The 20340-nt window shown below is 37.5% G+C and overlaps 2 protein-coding genes across 2 annotated transcripts; one reads left to right on the top strand and one right to left on the bottom strand.

Moving 5' to 3' along the window:
• Positions 1 to 5782: 5782 nt before the first annotated feature.
• si:ch211-214e3.5 (zinc finger protein 518A) lies at positions 5783 to 15803 on the bottom strand. Its single transcript, XM_058793119.1, has 2 exons — positions 15114 to 15803; positions 5783 to 12679 (listed from the first exon to the last, which is right to left on the bottom strand). The coding sequence occupies exon 2, from the start codon at positions 12659 to 12661 to the stop codon at positions 8213 to 8215; it is 4449 nt and encodes a 1482-aa protein (XP_058649102.1). The 5' UTR covers positions 12662 to 12679; positions 15114 to 15803; the 3' UTR covers positions 5783 to 8212.
• A 1925-nt stretch (positions 15804 to 17728) lies between these two features.
• On the top strand, positions 17729 to 19904 carry mxtx2 (mix-type homeobox gene 2). The gene is made up of 3 exons (XM_058793122.1): positions 17729 to 18401; positions 18573 to 18745; positions 18851 to 19904. Exons 1-3 carry the CDS (start codon positions 18383 to 18385, stop codon positions 19553 to 19555), a joined length of 897 nt encoding a protein of 298 aa, XP_058649105.1. The 5' UTR covers positions 17729 to 18382; the 3' UTR covers positions 19556 to 19904.
• The last annotated feature ends 436 nt before the right edge of the window (positions 19905 to 20340 follow it).

The following is a 20340-nucleotide window of genomic DNA, read 5'->3' as shown; positions in this document are numbered from 1 at the left end:
GCTCTGAAACTTTTCAATGTTTTATACTGAACATTTGCTGCAACACTTAGTTGCCCACAAGGTTTCTTGAGGTTGTGACTAGTAGACTTCTCGAAACACAAGAAAACCCTTTATGTTTAATTGAAGAGGCCTTAAGTCTACTTAGAAACGTGTAAGAATTCAAATCAAGAAGAAAAGGAGAAGAATAAAGGAGCAAACGTAGGTCATTCGTTAAAGTGGAAGACAAACAGCAAAATGCATTCAAGCTAAATAATGAATTCACACAGCAAAATGGGATTTAAGCAGTGCTGCGTTCACTGAGTAACCCATCGGGTGTTGTTAAAATGATACTAGATGAGCACCTTTGCGCTTCCAGTCACTTCAGAACTGCAGGGTTGCTCAGTTACTCCTCACTTCCATCTGCTGGTGGATTTCAACACTTTCAGATTACAGGCCTGACAGATTCAGATCAGGTAGTTTTTGTGTCAGTTAATGCTGGGTTTGATCAGCCTGCATTTTGTACTAAAACTTTGGAAGGGTTAATCTTGTTAACGAAAGCATTTTGTTTGTAACGATAACGAGGATGAAATATGTGCATTGTGCCGATAATTTAACGATTCTAATTAAAACATACTGTTGTGGAACAAGGAAGTTAACCTGAAAACTGAAGTGCATTGTTAATGGGTTATTTAAAGGGATCGTTCACCCAAAAATGAATTTTTTTTTTCAGAAATAAAGGCCTTCTGAAGCAAATTGATGCATTTGTGTAAGAAAAATATCCAAATTTAAAACTTTATAAACCGTAATCTCTAGTTTATATTAACATTCATATATGTTTATATTTATTCACAAGAGTGTGGTGTTTCAGCAGATGACGCAGGAAGTAGATGTAGCGTAAACTCCAGTGAGAATATACTAGTCTCTTGAGAATCAAGTTTTGTTTCAAGCAAAGGAAAACCAGTCTCGTCTTGGTTTATATCGAAATCTTCCGACATTTTTTTTTTTTACAAATTTTAGTTTTCTACTTCTAATTCATGACTGGTGCTTTGTTTTGCTTTGCGCTTGCGCTACACCTACGGCCAATGTCATCTGCCACAACACCACTCTCTCATGAGTACGACAGTCAGTGGAAGCTAGAGATTACATTTACATTTAGTCATTTTGCAGATGCTTTTATCCAAAGCATACATAAAGCGATTCTTCTTAAAGAGGCAAAAAGACAGAACTTGTAATACCAAGTCTCACGCATTGTTCAAATAAGTACAAGCTAGAAAGGGAAGGAATAAATAAAGAGAAAGACAAAGGTTTTTTTTTTTTTTTTTTAATTTAGGATGAAGTCAAGCAGCGTCGAAAGACATGGGTTTTCAGCTGTCGCTTGAAAATTGTCAGGGATTCAGCATTCCGGATAGGGGTGGGAAGATCATTCCACCAGCCAGGAACGGTGAACGAGAATGTTCTGGAGAGTGATTTTGAGCCTCTCTGTGATGGTACCATGAGGCGTTGCTCACTAGCAGATCTCAGACTTCTGGAGGGGATATAGATTTGTAATAGTGAGTGGAAGTAGGTGGGTGCTGAGCCTGTGGCTGTTCTACATGCAAGCATCAATGTCTTCAACTTGATGCGAGCTGCAACCGGTAGCCAGTGCAAGGAGATAAAGAGAGGTGTAACATGGGCTCGTTGAAGACCAGTCGTGCTGCTGCATTCTGAATCATTTGTAGAGATTTGGTTGTGCTTGATGGAAGTCCAGCCAGCAGAGCATTGCAGTAGTCCAGCCTAGAAATGACAAGGGCCTGGACAAGAATTTAAGCAACATGCTCTGTTAGAAAAGTTGGTCGCAATTTCAAATTAAGGTGACTCAACCAAACATTGCTTAGTCATTATATGACAGTCAGTTCACTGCACTCTCAGTTCTCAGTATTTGAGCACCACTACAAAATTACAATTACGTCACCCTTTGACATTACTTATTTAGAGTTTCACGGGACGGTGTGACCTATTTATTTTGAGCCTTATATAGAGACAGGCGTACACTTACTCCCTGATGTTCTGGTATGTTTGAGTGGTAATGGACAGAACTCACAACTCAAGTCAGATGACAAACTATCAGAGAGAGTGGGAGGTGGAGGAAGCAGTGAAAACGAGGTACCGAAGAGGAAGGAGGATAGATCCATAGGTGGGGGAAGGCACAGGACAGGAATAGAACAGTGTGGTGAGCTGGATACGTGGACAGGTGTCTTATAAATAGCTTTCTTTGCTTAAAATTCAAGGATGGTTCTTTTTTAAGCAATTCTTGGCCATATGATGTCACATGGGGAAAAATATATCTATATATGTGTAGGGTATATACACAGGTGCTGGACATATAATTAGAATATCATCAAAAAGTTTATTTATTTCACTAATTCCATTCAAAAAGTGAAACTTGTATATTATATTCATTCATTACACACAGACTGATATATTTCAAATGTTTATTTTTTTTAATTTTGATGATTATAACTGACAACTAAGGAAAATCCCAAATTCAGTATCTCAAATTAGAATATTGTGAAAAGGTTCAATATTGAAGACACCTGGTGCCACACTCTGATCAGCTAATTAACTCAAAACACCTGCAAAGGCCTTTAAATGGTCTCTCAGTCTAGTTCTGTAGGTTACACAATCATGGGGAAGACTGCTGACTTGACAGTTGTCCAAAAGATGACCATTGACACGTTGCACAAGGAGGACAAGACACAAAAGGTCATTGCAAAAGAGGCTGGAGAGCTAACACAGAGCTCTGTGTCCAAGCACATTAATAGAGAGGCGAAGGGAAGGAAAAGATGTGGTAGAAAAAAGTGTACAAGCAATAGGGATAACCGCACCCTGGAGAGGATTGTGAAACAAAACCCATTCAAAAATGTGGGGGAGATTCACAAAGAGTGGACTGCAGCTGGAGTCACTATCTCTATGAGATAGTGGAGCTTCAAGAACCACTACGCACAGACGTATGCAAGACATGGGTTTCAGCTGTCGCATTCCTTGTGTCAAGCCACTCTTGAACAACAGACAGTGTCGGAAGCGTCTCGCCTGGGCTAAAGACAAAAAGGACTGGACTGCTGCTGAGTGGTCCAAAGTTATGTTCTCTGATGAAAGTAAATTTTGCATTTCCTTTGGAAATCAGGGTCCCAGAGTCTGGAGGAAGAGAGGAGAGGCACACAATCCACGTTGCTTGAGGTCCAGTGTAAAGTTTCCACAGTCAGTGATGGTTTGGGGTGCCATGTCATCTGCTGGTGTTGGTCCACTGTGTTTTCTGAGGTCCAAGGTCAACGCAGCCATATACCATGAAGTTTTAGAGCACTTCATGCTTCCTGCTGCTGACCAACTTTATGGAGATGCAGATTTCATTTTCCAACAGGACTTGGCACCTGCACACAGTGCCAAAGCAACCAGTATCTGGTTTAAGGACCATGGTATCCCTGTTCTTAATTGGCCAGCAAACTCGCCTGACCTTAACCCCATAGATTTTCTTTTCTATTGTGAAGAGGAAGATGCGATATGCCAGACCCAACAATGCAGAAGAGCTGAAGGCCACTATCAGAGCAACCTGGGCTCTCATAACACCTGAGCAGTGCGACAGACTGATCGACTCCATGCCACGCCGCATTGCTGCAGTAATTCAGGCAAAAGGAGCCCCAACTAAGTATTGAGTGCTGTACATGCTCATACTTTTATGCTCCTAGATTTCTAAAAATCCTTTCTTTGTATTGGTCTTAAGTAATATTCTAATTTTCGGAGATACTGAATTTGGGATTTTCCTTAGTTGTCAGTTATAATCATCAAAATTAAAAGAAATAAACATTTGAAATATATCAGTCTGTGTGTAATGAATGAATATAATATACAAGTTTCACTTTTTGAATGGAATTAGTGAAATAAATCAACATTTTGATGATATTCTAATTATATGACCAGCACCTGTATATATAAAGATAGACGTATATATTTTAAATTGAAAATTTACCCCAGGTAAGTTTGGGCAGAAAACTCAGAGTGGCTTGTTGCTGGTATTTTTACTGGTATTTAATAATAATTACATTTCAAAGATCATTTTATATATATATATATATAATAAAATTACACATTTTATTAAACAACGCAATAAAATGGTGACTGTATAACAATAGCTTAATCAGTGCTGTCCTCTTCTTTTTCCTTCCTTTTCTCATCTTTGTGTGTTAATGCTTCATTTCTCATGGAATGGGCTGCCATCCCTCTTTCCCGCAGGCCACTTCATGGCCTGAACCACTTCAATGGCAGGAAGTCAGAGGCAGTCTGCAGACAGCTCTGGTACAAGCCTGACCTATTTAAATCCTGTCAAAGCAGGCGGACCTGTCTCTCACTTTCCTGCTCAGTGAGGGTCCACGGATTTTGTATCAATCGGTTGATCCCAAACTAATCATTCAGTCACAGTTCTGGGATCTGTTTGATTGTGGATATTATTTGATCCACTCATGAGGCTATAAGTCTCCCCTGCTTCAACGCCCCGTTTATGCATCACAAATATCCTCATAGTGACAAAGGATAATGACTCACGGCAAATCATAGCCTGGGTAGAGATTTTGCCCTCATTATCATGACAGAGCCTTCATGAGAATGAAGGTGAAAGCCGAACCAAGGTCTGGTAAATTAGAGCGTGTATGGGAACACATCTAAAATAGGATAATAAATACATTCATTTGGAGTGTCATGTACTGTTAAACTCTATACATATATAGATTCTGTTTCATTTGATACATAACATCCACACTAGCATGACTTATAAAATAGGCCAATGTCATTGGAATATATGAAAATGAAAAGGCCCAGAAATGTGTTGGAATAATAAGAAACCCCATTTTATTAGAAGAGGAATGAAAAGCCCTCTTCTTATACTCCCTTTTTTTCTACTATCATTACACATTTAACTGATACACACCTTGCTTAAAAACTTGTATATTTCTATGTATCAATGCCATTCAATATTTATATTTTACTCATGTTCATTAAAAAACACTACACTTGCATACTTCCAGGCAAGTGACAACTATACTGAAGGAAAATTTTACATTTTAAATTAAAAATAATAATAATAATTTAAAAAAGTATCATTACATGTTGACCAAAACAATGGTTTGATATTTTTCAACAAACTGACATACAAATGTTTTAGTTTAGGGTTACTAAACTGTGGCTAACAAATATGAGAATATTAAAGCGATTAGTGAATCTACAACACTAAATGATGCAATAAAAGTTAATTTAGCAGTTGCTGTCCGTATAGGAACTGATTATGTGAGAGATGTACGAATTGTATTATCATACAGTAGCTCTAAGATTGGCATTAAGATCTCTGAAAGGGATCATCATTTGTACATCTGCAACTTTGTTGAATATTTGCAAACGAAATGAATGAATTATACTATTGGATTTATAATCTCGGACCAAAAAGCAAAAAAAGGCACATGCATTTGCTCTATTGTGAATTCCTTAGAAGTGTAGCTGACTCCACAAAAATGTTGAGAATACATTTCTTGCCAGAGGAAAAATGCCCCTGTTTGCATCATACTGCTGAATACAAAGGAAGTCAATATTGTGCCAATGTGCCAGTAAAACACCCTCTGCATGACATTATAAAGACAGTGCTATTTTACTAACCTAATGCAATACTGCCATCTAGAGGGGAGTGATCCCTTGCAACATCTGCCTGCCAGACCAGATTTAAAGTAACAGAAATGCCAAAGGTGATAAAAGTGGCAAGGATTTTTGCAGTCATAAAAAATAACCATCTTCTTCAAAGGTATTTACATTTATTAAAGAAGGAACTGCAAGGAGGTAAATACAGTACAATATAGTGTCAACCTGGTGCATCACATTTTAGGCACTTAGCATAAAAAAATAAACTCGTCTCTCAGATCCCAATAAAACCTGTGTGACATGGGCATTACAACAAGAAGAAAGGACGTTTTTGCTTGAGGACAAACATTATTTGGTTGACAGGTGTCTGAGTGAGGACTAAATTTTTGCTCTTCCATGGCGTGACATACTCGTTTCAAGCTGGTCCATTTGAGCTGAATATTAGTCAACTGTTATGGTTTGCATAAACAGATCCACTACTTCAAATGTATAACAGTGATTGTCGTGTCACAAAGAGGGTGACAAACATACTGAGTGAATATTGAAAATAAAACTTTATAGGCCAACAACATAGTTCTCACATGTTAGAAACAAAGTAGGTAACTGACTGAACATGGGAAAGTAAAGCTTCAGAAAATCCACTGATTTATTCGGACAACTATAAAACACTGAACACTAGCTACTTAAATCAAGGATGGATTATTACCTCTCTGCCATCAAAGCTTCTTTCAAGCACAACGGACAAAGACCAATTAATGGACACAGACAAATGAAGACATTGTCCTAACAATTACAGAGATCTCTCGGGGAGACTAAAGTGTGGCAGATCAGAGCACTTGTGGGGTGTTAACAAGAAATTATATATTTTTTTAAAAACCTAAAAAATTAGCAAACTCAAATAGATTTAAAAGCACCATTGAGTACACCATCAGCTATGGACAGTGTTGACGTTTAAAACAATACTAGTACTGAATTCCTAGTAAACCGGGCTTTTAATGCAAAGAATATATTAAATGTCATAACTCAAATGACCATCTCAGCTGTGTTTTGACGAGTTTTAAACTGTCAACCAATTGTTTCTATGAAACATAAACCCATTTTGAAAAGACTTGATATTAGGGCTATCAATGAGAATATAGTGTCTGAAGCCACAATTTTGTGGCTTTATAAATCAGTTGAAAACAAAAATCAATGTAGCGAGGATAAATGGTCACAACTTTCAATCTTTGAACTCTGCTAAGCACACAAGAATCTCACAAATCTGGACTTTACCATGGAAAAACAGACCCTCTTGTTAAAACTTTGAGGCAGAATGAGGCACTCAAGTATCACAGAAAATGAAAATACAGTTAGTGTTTGGTTGGCTATTTGAGGTTTGTTGGCTTGCATCTCAATACATCCTGTTTTATGTTTTTTTTAGTAAAGCATAATAGTACATTTACAGGTGCATTACTTCATTTCAAATAAGGAAAAGGACAACAAAAGCACCAAAGCCATAACTGACGGATGTAGATTCAGAATATCTTTACAGAGAAAAATTCCAACTACAGCATTATAAAGTCCATTATTGCTACTGAAATGACACCGGGTCTGAACTGACATTATGAAGGGAGATGCATGGTACCAGCGAAACATGAAACTGACCCAAATAAACAACATGAGAACAAATACTGCGTGTTAATGGCAAACCACCTCAAAGTACACAACATTTTAACAGGATGGTTTCCACAGGAACCAGTTGGGATGGTTCACCATTTCAATCATCATTTATTCACCCTTATGTCACATCAAACCTTTATGAAGATATTTTGAAAAATGTCCACAGAATGAAATTCAGTGGGGTCTGACGTTTTAGACCCCACTGACTTTAACTGCATGGATAATACTGGTGATACAAGGTTTTTTTTTTTTGTGCGTTTCACATAAGAAAAAGCTGTACGGGTTTGGAATGACATGAGGGTGAGAAAATTGTTTATTTCTAGGTGAACTACCCCTTTAAAATTTGCATATCAAATTCGATTTCTCTGAAAAGCCCCAAAAGGACATTAATTGGAAATTAAAATTGGTTCAGTGATGTAGGTATAACAATGTAGCCAACTTAAACTGTACTTAGATGGTACATAAAAATCTACAATCAAACACAGATTACTTTTTTTTTATAAACTGGAGCATTCACTCATTCATTCAAAAATTATGGAATTACCTGAGTATTCAGTTCAATTGTCTGCATTAAAAGAGGTCTATAAGAGACAGCACCATCTTATACCAGTGATCTTTCTGCTTGCACCATAAACATACAGTGTCCAGTTTTCACAGTTCCGTTCTATACATACTCCAGGGTTTTGATTTAAATATACAAGGGTGAAAATTATTTACATACACACTTGTTTCAGGTACCAAAGTCTTCTCTATTACACTATACCCTTTAAAAGCTTCTGAAGAAAAATCTATGGAAAAATAATATCAACAGGTTAACTGTATCTTACTGTACTATTTAAAAAAAGAAAATATTACAAAGAAATCTGTTTTCTACAATGAGGGATGGCATTTTGCCCAATCCAGGGGCTCTGTAGTTGCATTAGTACAGCTTATTCCAGTCTCTTGTTGCCTCCATTAGATGCCGTTGACCATGGCCAATCCAGTCCTCTTGGTTGTTGAAAACTCGGCCGCAAAACCAGCAACAAAATGTTGACTGCTGCTCTGAACCAGCAGATGAGGACCTCACCACCTCATATTTATTTCTGCTAGTCTTTTTTAACTTCAGTTTCAGTATGAATCTCTCTTGAACAGCACCTCCTACTGGCCTTGATCTTTCAGCCCCACTGCCATTGGAAGCACTCTGCTTTGAAAGTGTTCTTGGAGACTCCGACAGGGCTTTAACTGTATTTTGGGACAGTGCCACCTTGAGAACTTCACCTCTGTATTTGTTCACTGACCTCATGATGCTAGCAACTTCAGGAATGTCTGCATCTGGATGGTTCAGCACAACCACAGGCTGATTACGCCGAGGACATCTGATTTCTTGAAGTGGACTAAAGGGACAGAGCCTCAGCGTTCTCACGACATCTTTCGCAACAGGCTCCCAAATTGAGGTAGCGTCTTTCTCGGCCGACGACTTGCTTGAGATTCTCCTCATTTTGGAGGAGCTCTCCAGCATTTCCTCAAACAAAGCCCTTCGCCTCCGTTTCCTTTGGCTTCGTGGACGGATGGAACAGGGAACAAGCGGCGACTTCTGTAATGCTACATCGTGATCAGCCCTGCTTTTGATTTGAGCTTTGGACTGGGATAGAATGTGTTTAAGCTGGGATGCGGGGATGAGTTTATGAATGAGACCTTGTGAATTAGTAGAGGTTTTAAGTCCTGCCGACACATTGGTTAAAGATTTATTTGAGGACATTAACAAACAAGGTGACTGTAGAGAGCTTGTGGCAAGGTATACAGATTTTTTGGCTGTGGTGTATGGAGCAGTGGAGAGAAATCTAGTGCCGTTGGGACCTCTAACTATCTTAAGGAAAACCCTGTTTTTGCCAGCATCGTTCACTTGGTTGCCCTGGTTCAACGTTTTCCCGTCTGAATTGTTTACAAGTATACCTGACTTGGCAGGAGAAATATATCTAACCAAGTAAGCTTGCCTCCCAGTCTGCAAGGGACTGGTTTTATCTGCAGCATTCACAGGCATGGCCAATACAGGACGAGTTGCAAGTACAGTCTTAGAACTTGAACCACTTGACTCACTACTAACCGGGGTAACGGGGAGTGGTCTCTGAACCAAATAACAAGTCTGTGGCACGTTGGTCACCTGTTCTCCGGATGAGGACTTGACAGCACCTGATAAGAGAAGAGATGTTTTAAGAGCAGAAGCATTGACAAAGTAGCGGTTTCCACTGCCACTTGGTGTCATCTGGGCAGACGCTTGACCTTTTGTTTCAAGATTTGAACTTTGTGCAGACATGCCGATTCTGCCTCCGTTTAAAGTGAGAGCTACTCCCGTAGCCTTGCTGGCCATCTCAATCCCAGGTTTCACATAAGACACATTAATTTTGGGAGAACAGGACTTAGTAATTAGCTTGAACCCAGCTCCACTTTTCAGCTGAACTGGCACGGCGTATGGAGTGTCTGTAGTTTGAAGGAACATCTGCTGTTTTCCTTCAGGTGTCTGCAAGATCCGAAGTGTGGTTTTGGTCGGTCTAGCAGTTTCTTGTACTGTCACTGAAGACCTCATTCTTTCTTTCTCAAGTTGCTGACTGATTATGGCATCTGAGTGCTTTTCGAGTATCTTGCCCAAAACAGCCGCACTATTCACGCTTGCTGCGGTGTTCTCACTCGCAAAGGTGATGCCTTCTTGTTTCTTCTCTGGTGCTGATGAACAAGCTGCTTCTCCTTTTTCTGGAAGCTCAGGCATGAGTGAATCATCTACAGTAGCTATGCACTCATCGACCTCAATATCACTATCTGACACTCTCTCTAATGCTTTCTCTCCACTTTGAGAGACCAAATCACTCTCATTAGCCCCTCCCTTGCTATCTTCTTCAGTTGGAAGAGGAGGTGATGCTGGAAGAGTTAAGCTCCAATCACCAAAATCCTCCTCGCACTCTTCTTCCTCCAGGCCCTGCGGTGTGTCTTCCTCAGGCAGCAATGAATCAGGAGAGCTCCCAGAAGTGTCTTTAGAATAATTGTGGAAACTATAGACCTCTTGACTTGGGGAATTGAGAAAGTTATTTTCAACTTCTGTGTTACTATCTTTGGCTTCAGTTGATGCACTTTTACTAGTTTCATTTTGTGCGTTTGCCTTTGTGGTTTTGTTTTTAGTTACCTCAGAGGACTTTACAACAATACTGTCTGAGGCTGGAGTCTCACTTGAGTCAGAATGAGCATTTGAGAAAAACTGAAAGCTCTCTCCGACTTCTGCGGAAGAGGTCTCAACTTTCTCCTCCCCTTCTTTAGCCACTAAATCAAAGATGCTCTTTTTGACAGGACTTTTAATAGGGGAGTTTGGTTCAGTACTATTCTCACATGTTTCTTCCGACATAACCGAAAATGTTGCATCTACAGTTGTTTTTGATGGAAGTTTAGATTTCAGAATTTCAGTGTTTGTGGATTTGCCTTCTACAGACATTTCAGGGTTTGATTCTAAATCAGAAACTGCATCAGGACATGTGGTTTCATCAGCAGATGACTGTGATCCTGAGGGTTCATCCATAACCGAAGCTATCGCTTTAGCTTTGTATTTAGATGAATCTACTTGAGCCATCTGCAAATCAGAAAGTGTGGTCTCAGAATCAGTGGAGGAAAGCTCTTTAGTTGAAACAGGAAGTGTGCTGGCTGTCTGGATATCATCAGTGGAGCATTTCTCACTTGAACAGAGAAAAGATACCTCATGAAGATGAGGCAATGACCTTCCATTGGATTGACGGCTCTGACAGAGGGAAAGTGCAGCATCTTTTGATGCCATGGACAGTACTTCAACACTATGTGAGACTTCAGTATCCTCATTATTAACCTGCCCTGCTTTATCTTTCCTTGCAATCTCAAAGCTAACTTTGTGCTCCTCTGTCGGGGGAAGATGGTTGCCAATGTGATTTTCAACTTCCTGTGACTCATCTTTTATTGAAGATATCTCATTTGATTCTCCAGACTCTAAACTGAGGAGAGATCCTATGCTTGGTGAGGATGAAGAGCAGGGGCTGCTGGTTATTTTATCTTCATCGTCACCAAGGTGTGAATCAGAAACCTCACTTTCAGTGGAGTCCTCTTGTTTTGTCGGTATGACTTTTAGAACTAAATGTTTTTTACCATCTACCATCTTAAAGCCCATGACTTTAGTGGTGCAATTCGGTGGAATAGAAATCTTATTTTTCACCATAAGGACAGTCAGTCCATTGCTGTTGGTTGAATTCAGAAGTCCTGGACTTCCTGGACTAATCTCATGCTCTTGTAACTTTGGTTGTGGCGTTGTTGATGGAATGAGGTGCAAAGTTTGCGGCTCACTTTTTAGGGGCGACTTTGTCCATTTAACACTCTCTTTTTTAACCCCAACAGCTCTTTCAAGGAACTGCTGGGTCTCCTCCAAGGTTTTTTCAGGATTAAACAACCTGCCGTTATGATCAAGCAGACCTACACCGGGGATTGAGTTACGTTTTGACATCCACTGCGATTCTCTGGATCCTCCAACTGGAGGAGACTTTTTAAGCAACCGTTTTAATCCAGGTGAATTAACTCCAGAACTGTCCTCATTGGTTCGCCACTTGTTCATTTCCTCACCGTGTGCCACAGTAAGATGTTTGTTCAGATAATCTCTGCGACCTGCACTATAGCCACAAATCTGACAAGAGAAAGGAAAAGTCCCAGAATGCACCATGTTATGCCTCTGCAGCTCCCCTTGTGTGGAGCTAGTATGTGGACATTTCACACATTTGTGACTACGTTCGTTGTGATGATGGATGTGTTGAACAAAGGTTCCTGCATCTCGGGTGGAGAACTCACACTTTTTACAGAGAAATTGTCCATTACGGCTGTGGCAGTTGGTAAAGTGCCTGGTGAGCAAAAGAAGCGAATACTGCACCCCATCGTTGCAAATCTCACACGTGACCAAAGTGTTTCGATGTCCGATGCGATGCCGCTGAAGAGATGAGAATTCATTGGTGACAAACAAGCACAGATCACAAGGATAAGTTGGAAGAGTCCCCTTGTGTGTTCCTTGAAAATGTTTCAGCAAGTCGTTAGGGCTGTAAGTGGTGTCATCTTTGCATTCAGAGCAACAAAAACTCAGTATTTTTCCAGAGAAGATTGCACCCTGCTGCATCTTACATGGAGTCTTTCCAGAAGCTTTGCCGTCTGTAGGAAGATTATCAGTGGCTGACTCCTCAGGGGGTGTTTCATCTTGGTCACAATGTTCATTGCAAGAGGCTGTCTCTGGAAGCTGATGTGCCAAATCGAGAGGCAAAGTTTGGTCCAGTGAGGTGTCATCATCCTGGCTCAGATCATGGCTTTCAGGGGGATCATCGGATGTTGTCAGGTTGACCTCCATGCTTTAGAATAAAGGCTCCTGCGATATTAAAAAACAAACAAGCATTATTATATTGTAATATAGGAATAATACTACTGCACAATTAATGTTTACAGCATTTATGGAAAATTACCCATTTAGTAAAAGTTACTATGCTTTTATTTAATGCAACATGTTGAGTGTATAAGCTTTGCAATACTAGTATTGGTTTCAAAATGACAGGCTACATCTTTTTGCCTTTAATGCTTGCGGTCTTGGTGTTTTCATCATGAAAGCAGGACAGAAAACATTTCAACACCATTCACCTCAATTCCTTACATCCTAAAAAACTATAGTCTAAGCAGCCTTTAAGTTGTTATACTACAAAATAAGTATAAAAATCTTGTAATCATAAAAGCATTTCTATGAAAAATCCAATTATTATGAGTCCAAATGGATTTAGGCCTATACATCAATTTTTTTTTTAAATAAATATTCTACACTTAGACGTTTCTGAATATTCTACAAATTCTGCGAAAAATCTGTGGAGCATTCTACAGATTTCCATATATTTTTTGTGTTTCAGAGATGTTCAGAACAGCATACTATCATACCACACCTATTACTGCTGCAGTTCATAGCTTGTATACTATGTATAGCATGCCAATGCTCTGTAAATACATGGATGGTTTCCTACATTTTCCAAAATGAGTAGTACACTGTTTACAGTGCAGAATATAGCACTCCAGTGTAAAGAATGAACCATAAGAAGAAATTCCAACTGCGCATTTTTTACATATTTGTGTCTTGACTCATTATTGAACTGCCAAATGTTAGGACATTTCTTTTTTTACACAAAATTAGAAATGCAAAATATCTATTTTTATTTCCAAGATGATAAATGGATGCAATGTAATGATGCCATGTCACACATGTATTTGGGCCACCTAACAACTGCTCTAATATTGTTTAATAAATTAAATGTTGTTTACTGTGGAGAAAATGCCTAGTATCTCACTATGAGAAATTCTAACTCAGTCTGCACACTGGTAGCCTGTTGAAATGTAACAATGTCTAAATATGTCAATATCTATCAAATCAAATATATATATATATATATATATTAAGATTTGACAAATGTTGTGATCCAAACAATTCTACAACAATCAGTACAATTTGCAATTAACTCATTTAATCACACTGCTTGTGATCAAAATTTTATTTTGTGTCAAAGGTAAAAGAGTTGTTGATATATTTTACACATAGTTGTCAACTGTGTATGAAAGTGCAAATTGTCTTGTGTAAACAGTTTCATTACTACAACAGTTTAATTCAGGTTTGCAAGCAAGCATGTGAAACATGTCATAATACACAAAGAATTTTTGAAACAAAATATTTAACGGGTCTATTATTAATGTAGTTCAAGATTGCACATATAAAACCTATAATCATGCCATTAGTCAAATTTGTGGACAGCTGGGAAGCTAATGTTTAAACATTTTAATAACATTAAGTATTTAATAACAACTTACTGATTCACAGTATCAATTAAGATTTAAAAGTATTTTTATATCACATGAAAAAAAAATTATATATATTATATATATATAGTCTGTTATTTTCTATTAGGTCTTATTAACCAACCGAGAAGTTTGATGAACTGTGGCCAGCATCACTAATTTATTTAAAACTTTAGAAGATACATTTAACTGGTCTATCTAAAGAACAGTGGAAATACTCGGATTAAATGGATTAATATTTGTATGATGACCTCCATAATCCATTTAGAATGAAGGAAAACACTTCGATTTTCAGCGCGGTTAAAAAGTGGGTGTAACTAAGATATGAAGTGATGCATGGCACATCATTTCATATGTGAAGCGTTTACTTCATCAGCATGACCGTAATCTCATGCACATCTGTGTCACAGACAGCGTTGATTTATCTCTACTCATTTTCCTCAAATGCTATATTAGCCAAACTTTTGACCAGGAATTCATTACTTCACAAGCACTCTACAGATGCACAAACTTTTTAAAAACATCAAACAAACTAGCAACACTCAACAACTAAGTCGCCCATCTGCGAATGATTAAAGTCGGTTATTTAAATGAAGTTGACATTCACCAACTTTGTGCAACGCGGACTCGCACAATGCACATTCAACTAAAGGAAGTGCCTTGTCAATCGACTCAACACGATAATTATGGCCGTGCATTTCTGGATGCACACCGACTATCCCGCTACTCTCTTAGCGAACAAGTCTACAAATGTCACTCAAAGTCATTCACTCATAAGCCACGTTATTTATCCACATCAACAAAAATAAAGCAAGTCGCCCCCACCCACGCTGGATGTAATCAAACGATTAAAAAACAAAGAAGTCAACGCAGGAGCACACTACTCAAAAAAGTGACCGTTATAGTTGAATTAAATGCCATTGTGTCTTAATTAATACTGCTGTTTTAAATAAGCGCAGTTTGGAGAATTTTACCTCTTTTTTCTCTTTAGACTGGCAGGTCGGTGACGGCAGCCATGACAGTTCCATCCGGGTTCCGCTCCCTTCACTGCGCGTGAGGCAGGAACTCTGAGCGGATGAATATGGATTACCTGAAAGACCCATTAGGTCGTCTTTACCAACAAATATTTCGCTTTAAACCTCGAAACAAAGCATCTAAATGGAATATAATACTCCTTTGGTTAATTCATGTATAGAACGTGTTGTTTAAAATAAAGTCCATGCAGTTCTCGCTCTGTATTAGAAGCAGTTAAGTCCATTCTGAAAAGTGGCCATGCACGCTGCTGTTTTGTGGACTCTAGGGACGCCATGACTCACTCTAGATCATGGCGCGCCATCTTGACCTACAATATCATCACTCTAACGATGGATAGTTAAAATAATGTTTACTGGCTTATTAATACCGGCGCACTAAAGTGCTACAAATAGATGTATGGATTATTGTACTATTGTGATGATGATGACAATAATACTCTTCTATGGTATCTAGCAGATTTATGTAACAAATGCACACAACTCTAATTTCCAAAACAAATAAGTGATTAAAAAAACAAAAACATATTATTACAATAAATGTAAAAACAATTACATTTAAACATGAATTTGCAATAATGTGAACTGAAAAAATCTGACAAACATTTTCTTTATTGCAGCTTCACATTTTATTAGATACTTTTCAATGATAGTTATCTAAAAGATTTATGTAACAAATGCTCACAACTCAGGGTAATTATTTCCTAAATAAATACTACAATGAACATTAATGCAAATTAGTGCTGTCAAACGATTAATCGTGATATCGTGATTTCATAATATATGTGTGTATACTGTGTATATTTATTATGTATACATAAATACAAACATATGCATGTATATATTTAAGAAAAATATGTTTATGTTTATATATTAAATATATTTATATATATATAATATAAAATATAAGAATATATAAATGTATAAACAAATATTTTCAAAATATATACTGTATGTGTGTGTGTTTATATATACATAATAAATATACACAGTACAGATGCATATATAATGTAAACAAAAACTTTTACTTTGGATGTGATTAATCATTTGACAGCACTTATGCAAATATATTCATAAGACTTTTATGTTTTGTTCCACAATATATATATATTTTAAATGTAAGTAGCTACATAACTATCACAATGATGTGAGTTCACAAATCAAACAAACATTGTCCAACTAATACAATTCAAGTATATAGAACACATTATGTGTTATTTGTTAGAAATCATATGTCCATATTAAGGTAAAAATAAAATCAATTCCAAAACACAAATTTTGCCCCTAAATAAAATAAGTACATTTCTGACATTCTGTCAGTCCTCTGTTGTGTGTTTCCCACCCTCTTGTGTCCTTATATGGTTTTTCCTGTCCTTGTTTAGTATGATTGTTTATGATTTCGTTCAGCTGTGTGTGTAATTATCCTGTGTATTTAGTTCCTGCCTGTTCAGTTCCTTTTGGTCTGGTCTACTCGTTACTCCCGGTGGTTCTGTGTGTCTGCCCTGCCTTGTCTTGCCCTGTTTGAGTTGGATTAAAGACTGTATTTGAGTTCATCCTTGTCTCCGTGGTCCTTGTTTTGCTATATTTGTCTGTCTGATCTATATTTAAGCAGAGTCAAACTGTTTGTGTAAACAAATTATTGTTAGTTGTGTTATTTATTTTTATTTATCTTGCAGCATAACAAATATTTTAATCAGGAACATGTGAAATTTACAAAAAATACCAAATATACTTGGAATAAGTATTGCCATATCAGGTAAGAAATGCAGATGTTAGCTTAGCCCATTCTGTACCAACAATACTGACTCTGGCCTTAGAGCAGCAGATTTATCTTTACACTAGCCATAATTTAAAAGATTTAATAGAAGAGCTAAGCTTTATTGTTGTATTCATTGTTTAAATGAGAGCATTCCAGTGCTGCTTTAATAAAAAAGTGTTTTCATGCTCTAATAACTTGGGAAATATGCTATGGGGAAACATTATATTATTATATTATTACAATTGTCAGGGTAAAAATCATATAGACCTATAGGCATCTGTGACTGGGGCCTATTCATATTAATCAAGGAGTAAGGAGTATTTACAGTTGTGAAAGTGTATGAGTTGGTTCCATAGGAGCAATTGTATAAATTGATTGGGGCATATCAATCAAAGGGGTGTGAACACATTCATCAAACCTATTCACACCTACGACAAAAGTAATCTTTTAAGTTGATTATCACAAAATGTTGAAATTTAAATGCAGATTAGAATCTTTCTATTTATTTTACGATATGAAGAATATATAGTATATGTACCTTTTTATGGTTGAGAGAATATTCCAACACAAAACAATGATTTAGTCCTAAACTAGCTACTTTGAGGATCACACCATTTAATGGTGTTTATTATTATAAACTGTGATGAGAAACAGTGTGGCATGATCATAAATATCTATACTAATATTAAGTATTGTAACAATTCCTCTTTTGAAATGCAGTTTTAAAATGTTTGTATTAAAACAACATTGTGGTTATAAAAACTTCAATACTTGAAATTGGTATATAAAATAAAAATACATAGGAATTGTATATTATTATTTTCTATAATGTATATTGTTATTAATAATAATACAATATAGGTATAGAGAGTATAATATTTGCTACTACTTACATATTTTATTATTGTTTAAATATAATTACATTTTTTATATTTTGAATGTAAAATGTATTTACAGGCAAACAAACAAACATTAAATTAAAAAATAAATAAACACGTGCATACATACATAAATGTGATGTAATGTAATGTACTGTAATGTATGTAATATCCTAATAAGGATATGGTCATGTACCTGCAAATATATTTCTTTTTCAAAAGTAATAAGCCATAGGCTACTTAAATCATAAGCTATATTTCTATAAACAGTCTTACAAATTGTCTTGACATGTTTGCAAATTGATCAAGTGTTTGTGATGAACAGCAAAAGATGATGGGTGAATGAAGTGTAAATTAAGGTGTGGCAGGAATGAAGGTGTGACTTGCCCATTAGAGATCACAGAGCCCACTTAACCTTTTAAGGGCACAAGTGTTAGGACAGCCCCTTTCTGGACCTTTAGGTGGGCAGGTATAAATAGTGTCTTCAGTGGTTGGTCAGTAGCACAAGGAGCAGTAATAAAGCATTCAGCTTGACACTCATTATTACATTCTCCAATCAAAAATCCTTGAAAGACATGTGGACTGACTGCGTTGGTAAGAATTCCTAAAAAGTATTTATTTTAAGTAACTTTTGTGAAATATTATAATAAATATTTAGATATTTTCAAGATATTTTAAGAATTTCTTTTCTGGAATATTTATATCCACTTGATGCATTTGCAAACATGTCAAGACAATTAATGACATATATTTTTACTCTTACAGCTCAAGATGGAAACTCACAGGCCAGTAAGATTGCAGGCCGCAGGAAGAGAACCAGTTTCACCAAAAAGCACTTGGAACTTCTAAAAGTGGCTTTCAACGTGGATCCCTACCCTGGTATTAGTGTCAGGGAAAGTCTATCTCAAGCCACAGGCCTTCCAGAGTCACGTATTCAGGTATGTCAACATCAATATAGAAAACAAACTGTTTTCATCCATTTCAAAAAGTATAAAAATGTTAATCCATCAACATGCTAACATAACTGTGTTTGGTTTTTCCAGGTGTGGTTCCAGAACAAGAGGGCCAGAACCCTAAAGAACAGAGCCACTTGGACCTCACCACAGCTGGATAGTACCTATCCTCTGCCCAGCCCTTTTCTACCCCCTCACATGGCTAGTGTTGGGGCCAATGGCCAACAGAGAGGCATTCAAGAGGTGTCCTTCAACATTCAGATGGCTCCAACATCTCCGCAGCACTTTACCTTTTCTCCAGCTGACTACAGCACACCTGCCATTAAGCCACGGCAAAACCGGCTTATGGGAACCAGCTCTTGTTCTCCCTCCCTTTCCTCTGATCTGCAAGCTGTGGCAGACAGCTGGAGCTCTGGAGGAAGCGCACAGTCCTCTCCTAAGTCTACGTGGAATCTAACAGCGCAGAGTTTTGGGAATTCCTACAAGGATGAGAGAAATTTCTTCCTCTACCCACCACCTCCTTACCCTCATGGAAGTGCCAAAGTTGGGTGTGTTAGTGGCCTGGAGTCACTTCCCACCTCTCCTGCCTCTTCTGATTCTGCGTTTTGGGACATGGGACAAGAAAACTGCTCTCCCTCTGTGCCATACACCGACTGGGGAAGCCCATGGGACAGGCACACTGAGGAGCATTCTGTGGCCCCACTTCCAGATCTGTCCTCTCAGTATCTGGAGGATGTCCTTGGGGAAATGGAGCCAGCCTGGTGGAACTTCAATGGCCAGATGGATCTACAGTAATCTTGCAAACATCCATAACCTAAGGAGACAAACACTGTTTTAACATTGGGTTTAACTTAAGGGGTAGGATTCTTTCTTTTGGACTGCATTATATAGGAAGCATGGTATTGTGCAAGTGCCGGTTACAGAGCAATATCAGATATCCACATCAGACTTTTTATTTATATAATGGACTTTATTTATATTTTCTACCAAGGAGTAAATTGGAAACAGTTGCACCAGAAAGTAATTTCGAACGTATTTATTCTTTATGCTCTTTTAAGGTATTACAGTGCAGTTGGGATATTTATTTCTACATTAAATTATGCTCACACAACCTATACTGTCACTTTGTAAAATAATGCATATTTATTTGAAATAAAATGTTAAAATGTGTGAATTTGTGTCCTCTGAATTGCTTATACATTTTATTTATGTATTTATTATTTTCAGATATTATAAGAATTGAATCTGAGGCATTGACAATTGAAAGTCAACTCTAGAGTTGATTAACAGTTGCCTGACACGCCCAGACATATTACATTGACAACATACAGGGTGATTACTTTACCTGTAACAGTTTATAGTGGGGATTTTGATTCAAGTCAGTGACTCTCTTCACCAAAAAAAAGAGGAGAATTTTCATTGATTTATTCACTGATTCTCTCTCTGTAGGTTAAAAAAATTACACAAGTCTTTGATTCGCTCAAAAGCTCAATCCATAAAAAATCGGTAATTCACTGAAAATATTAAATTATTCATAACTCGACTCCATTTAGAGCATTTCCCGCCACTATTCGACATTG

Source organism: Onychostoma macrolepis, chromosome 12 (genome assembly GCF_012432095.1).
Source record: "Onychostoma macrolepis isolate SWU-2019 chromosome 12, ASM1243209v1, whole genome shotgun sequence".
NCBI classification, from domain to species: Eukaryota; Metazoa; Chordata; class Actinopteri; order Cypriniformes; family Cyprinidae; genus Onychostoma; species Onychostoma macrolepis.
This window is presented reverse-complemented; position numbering and strand designations above follow the sequence as displayed.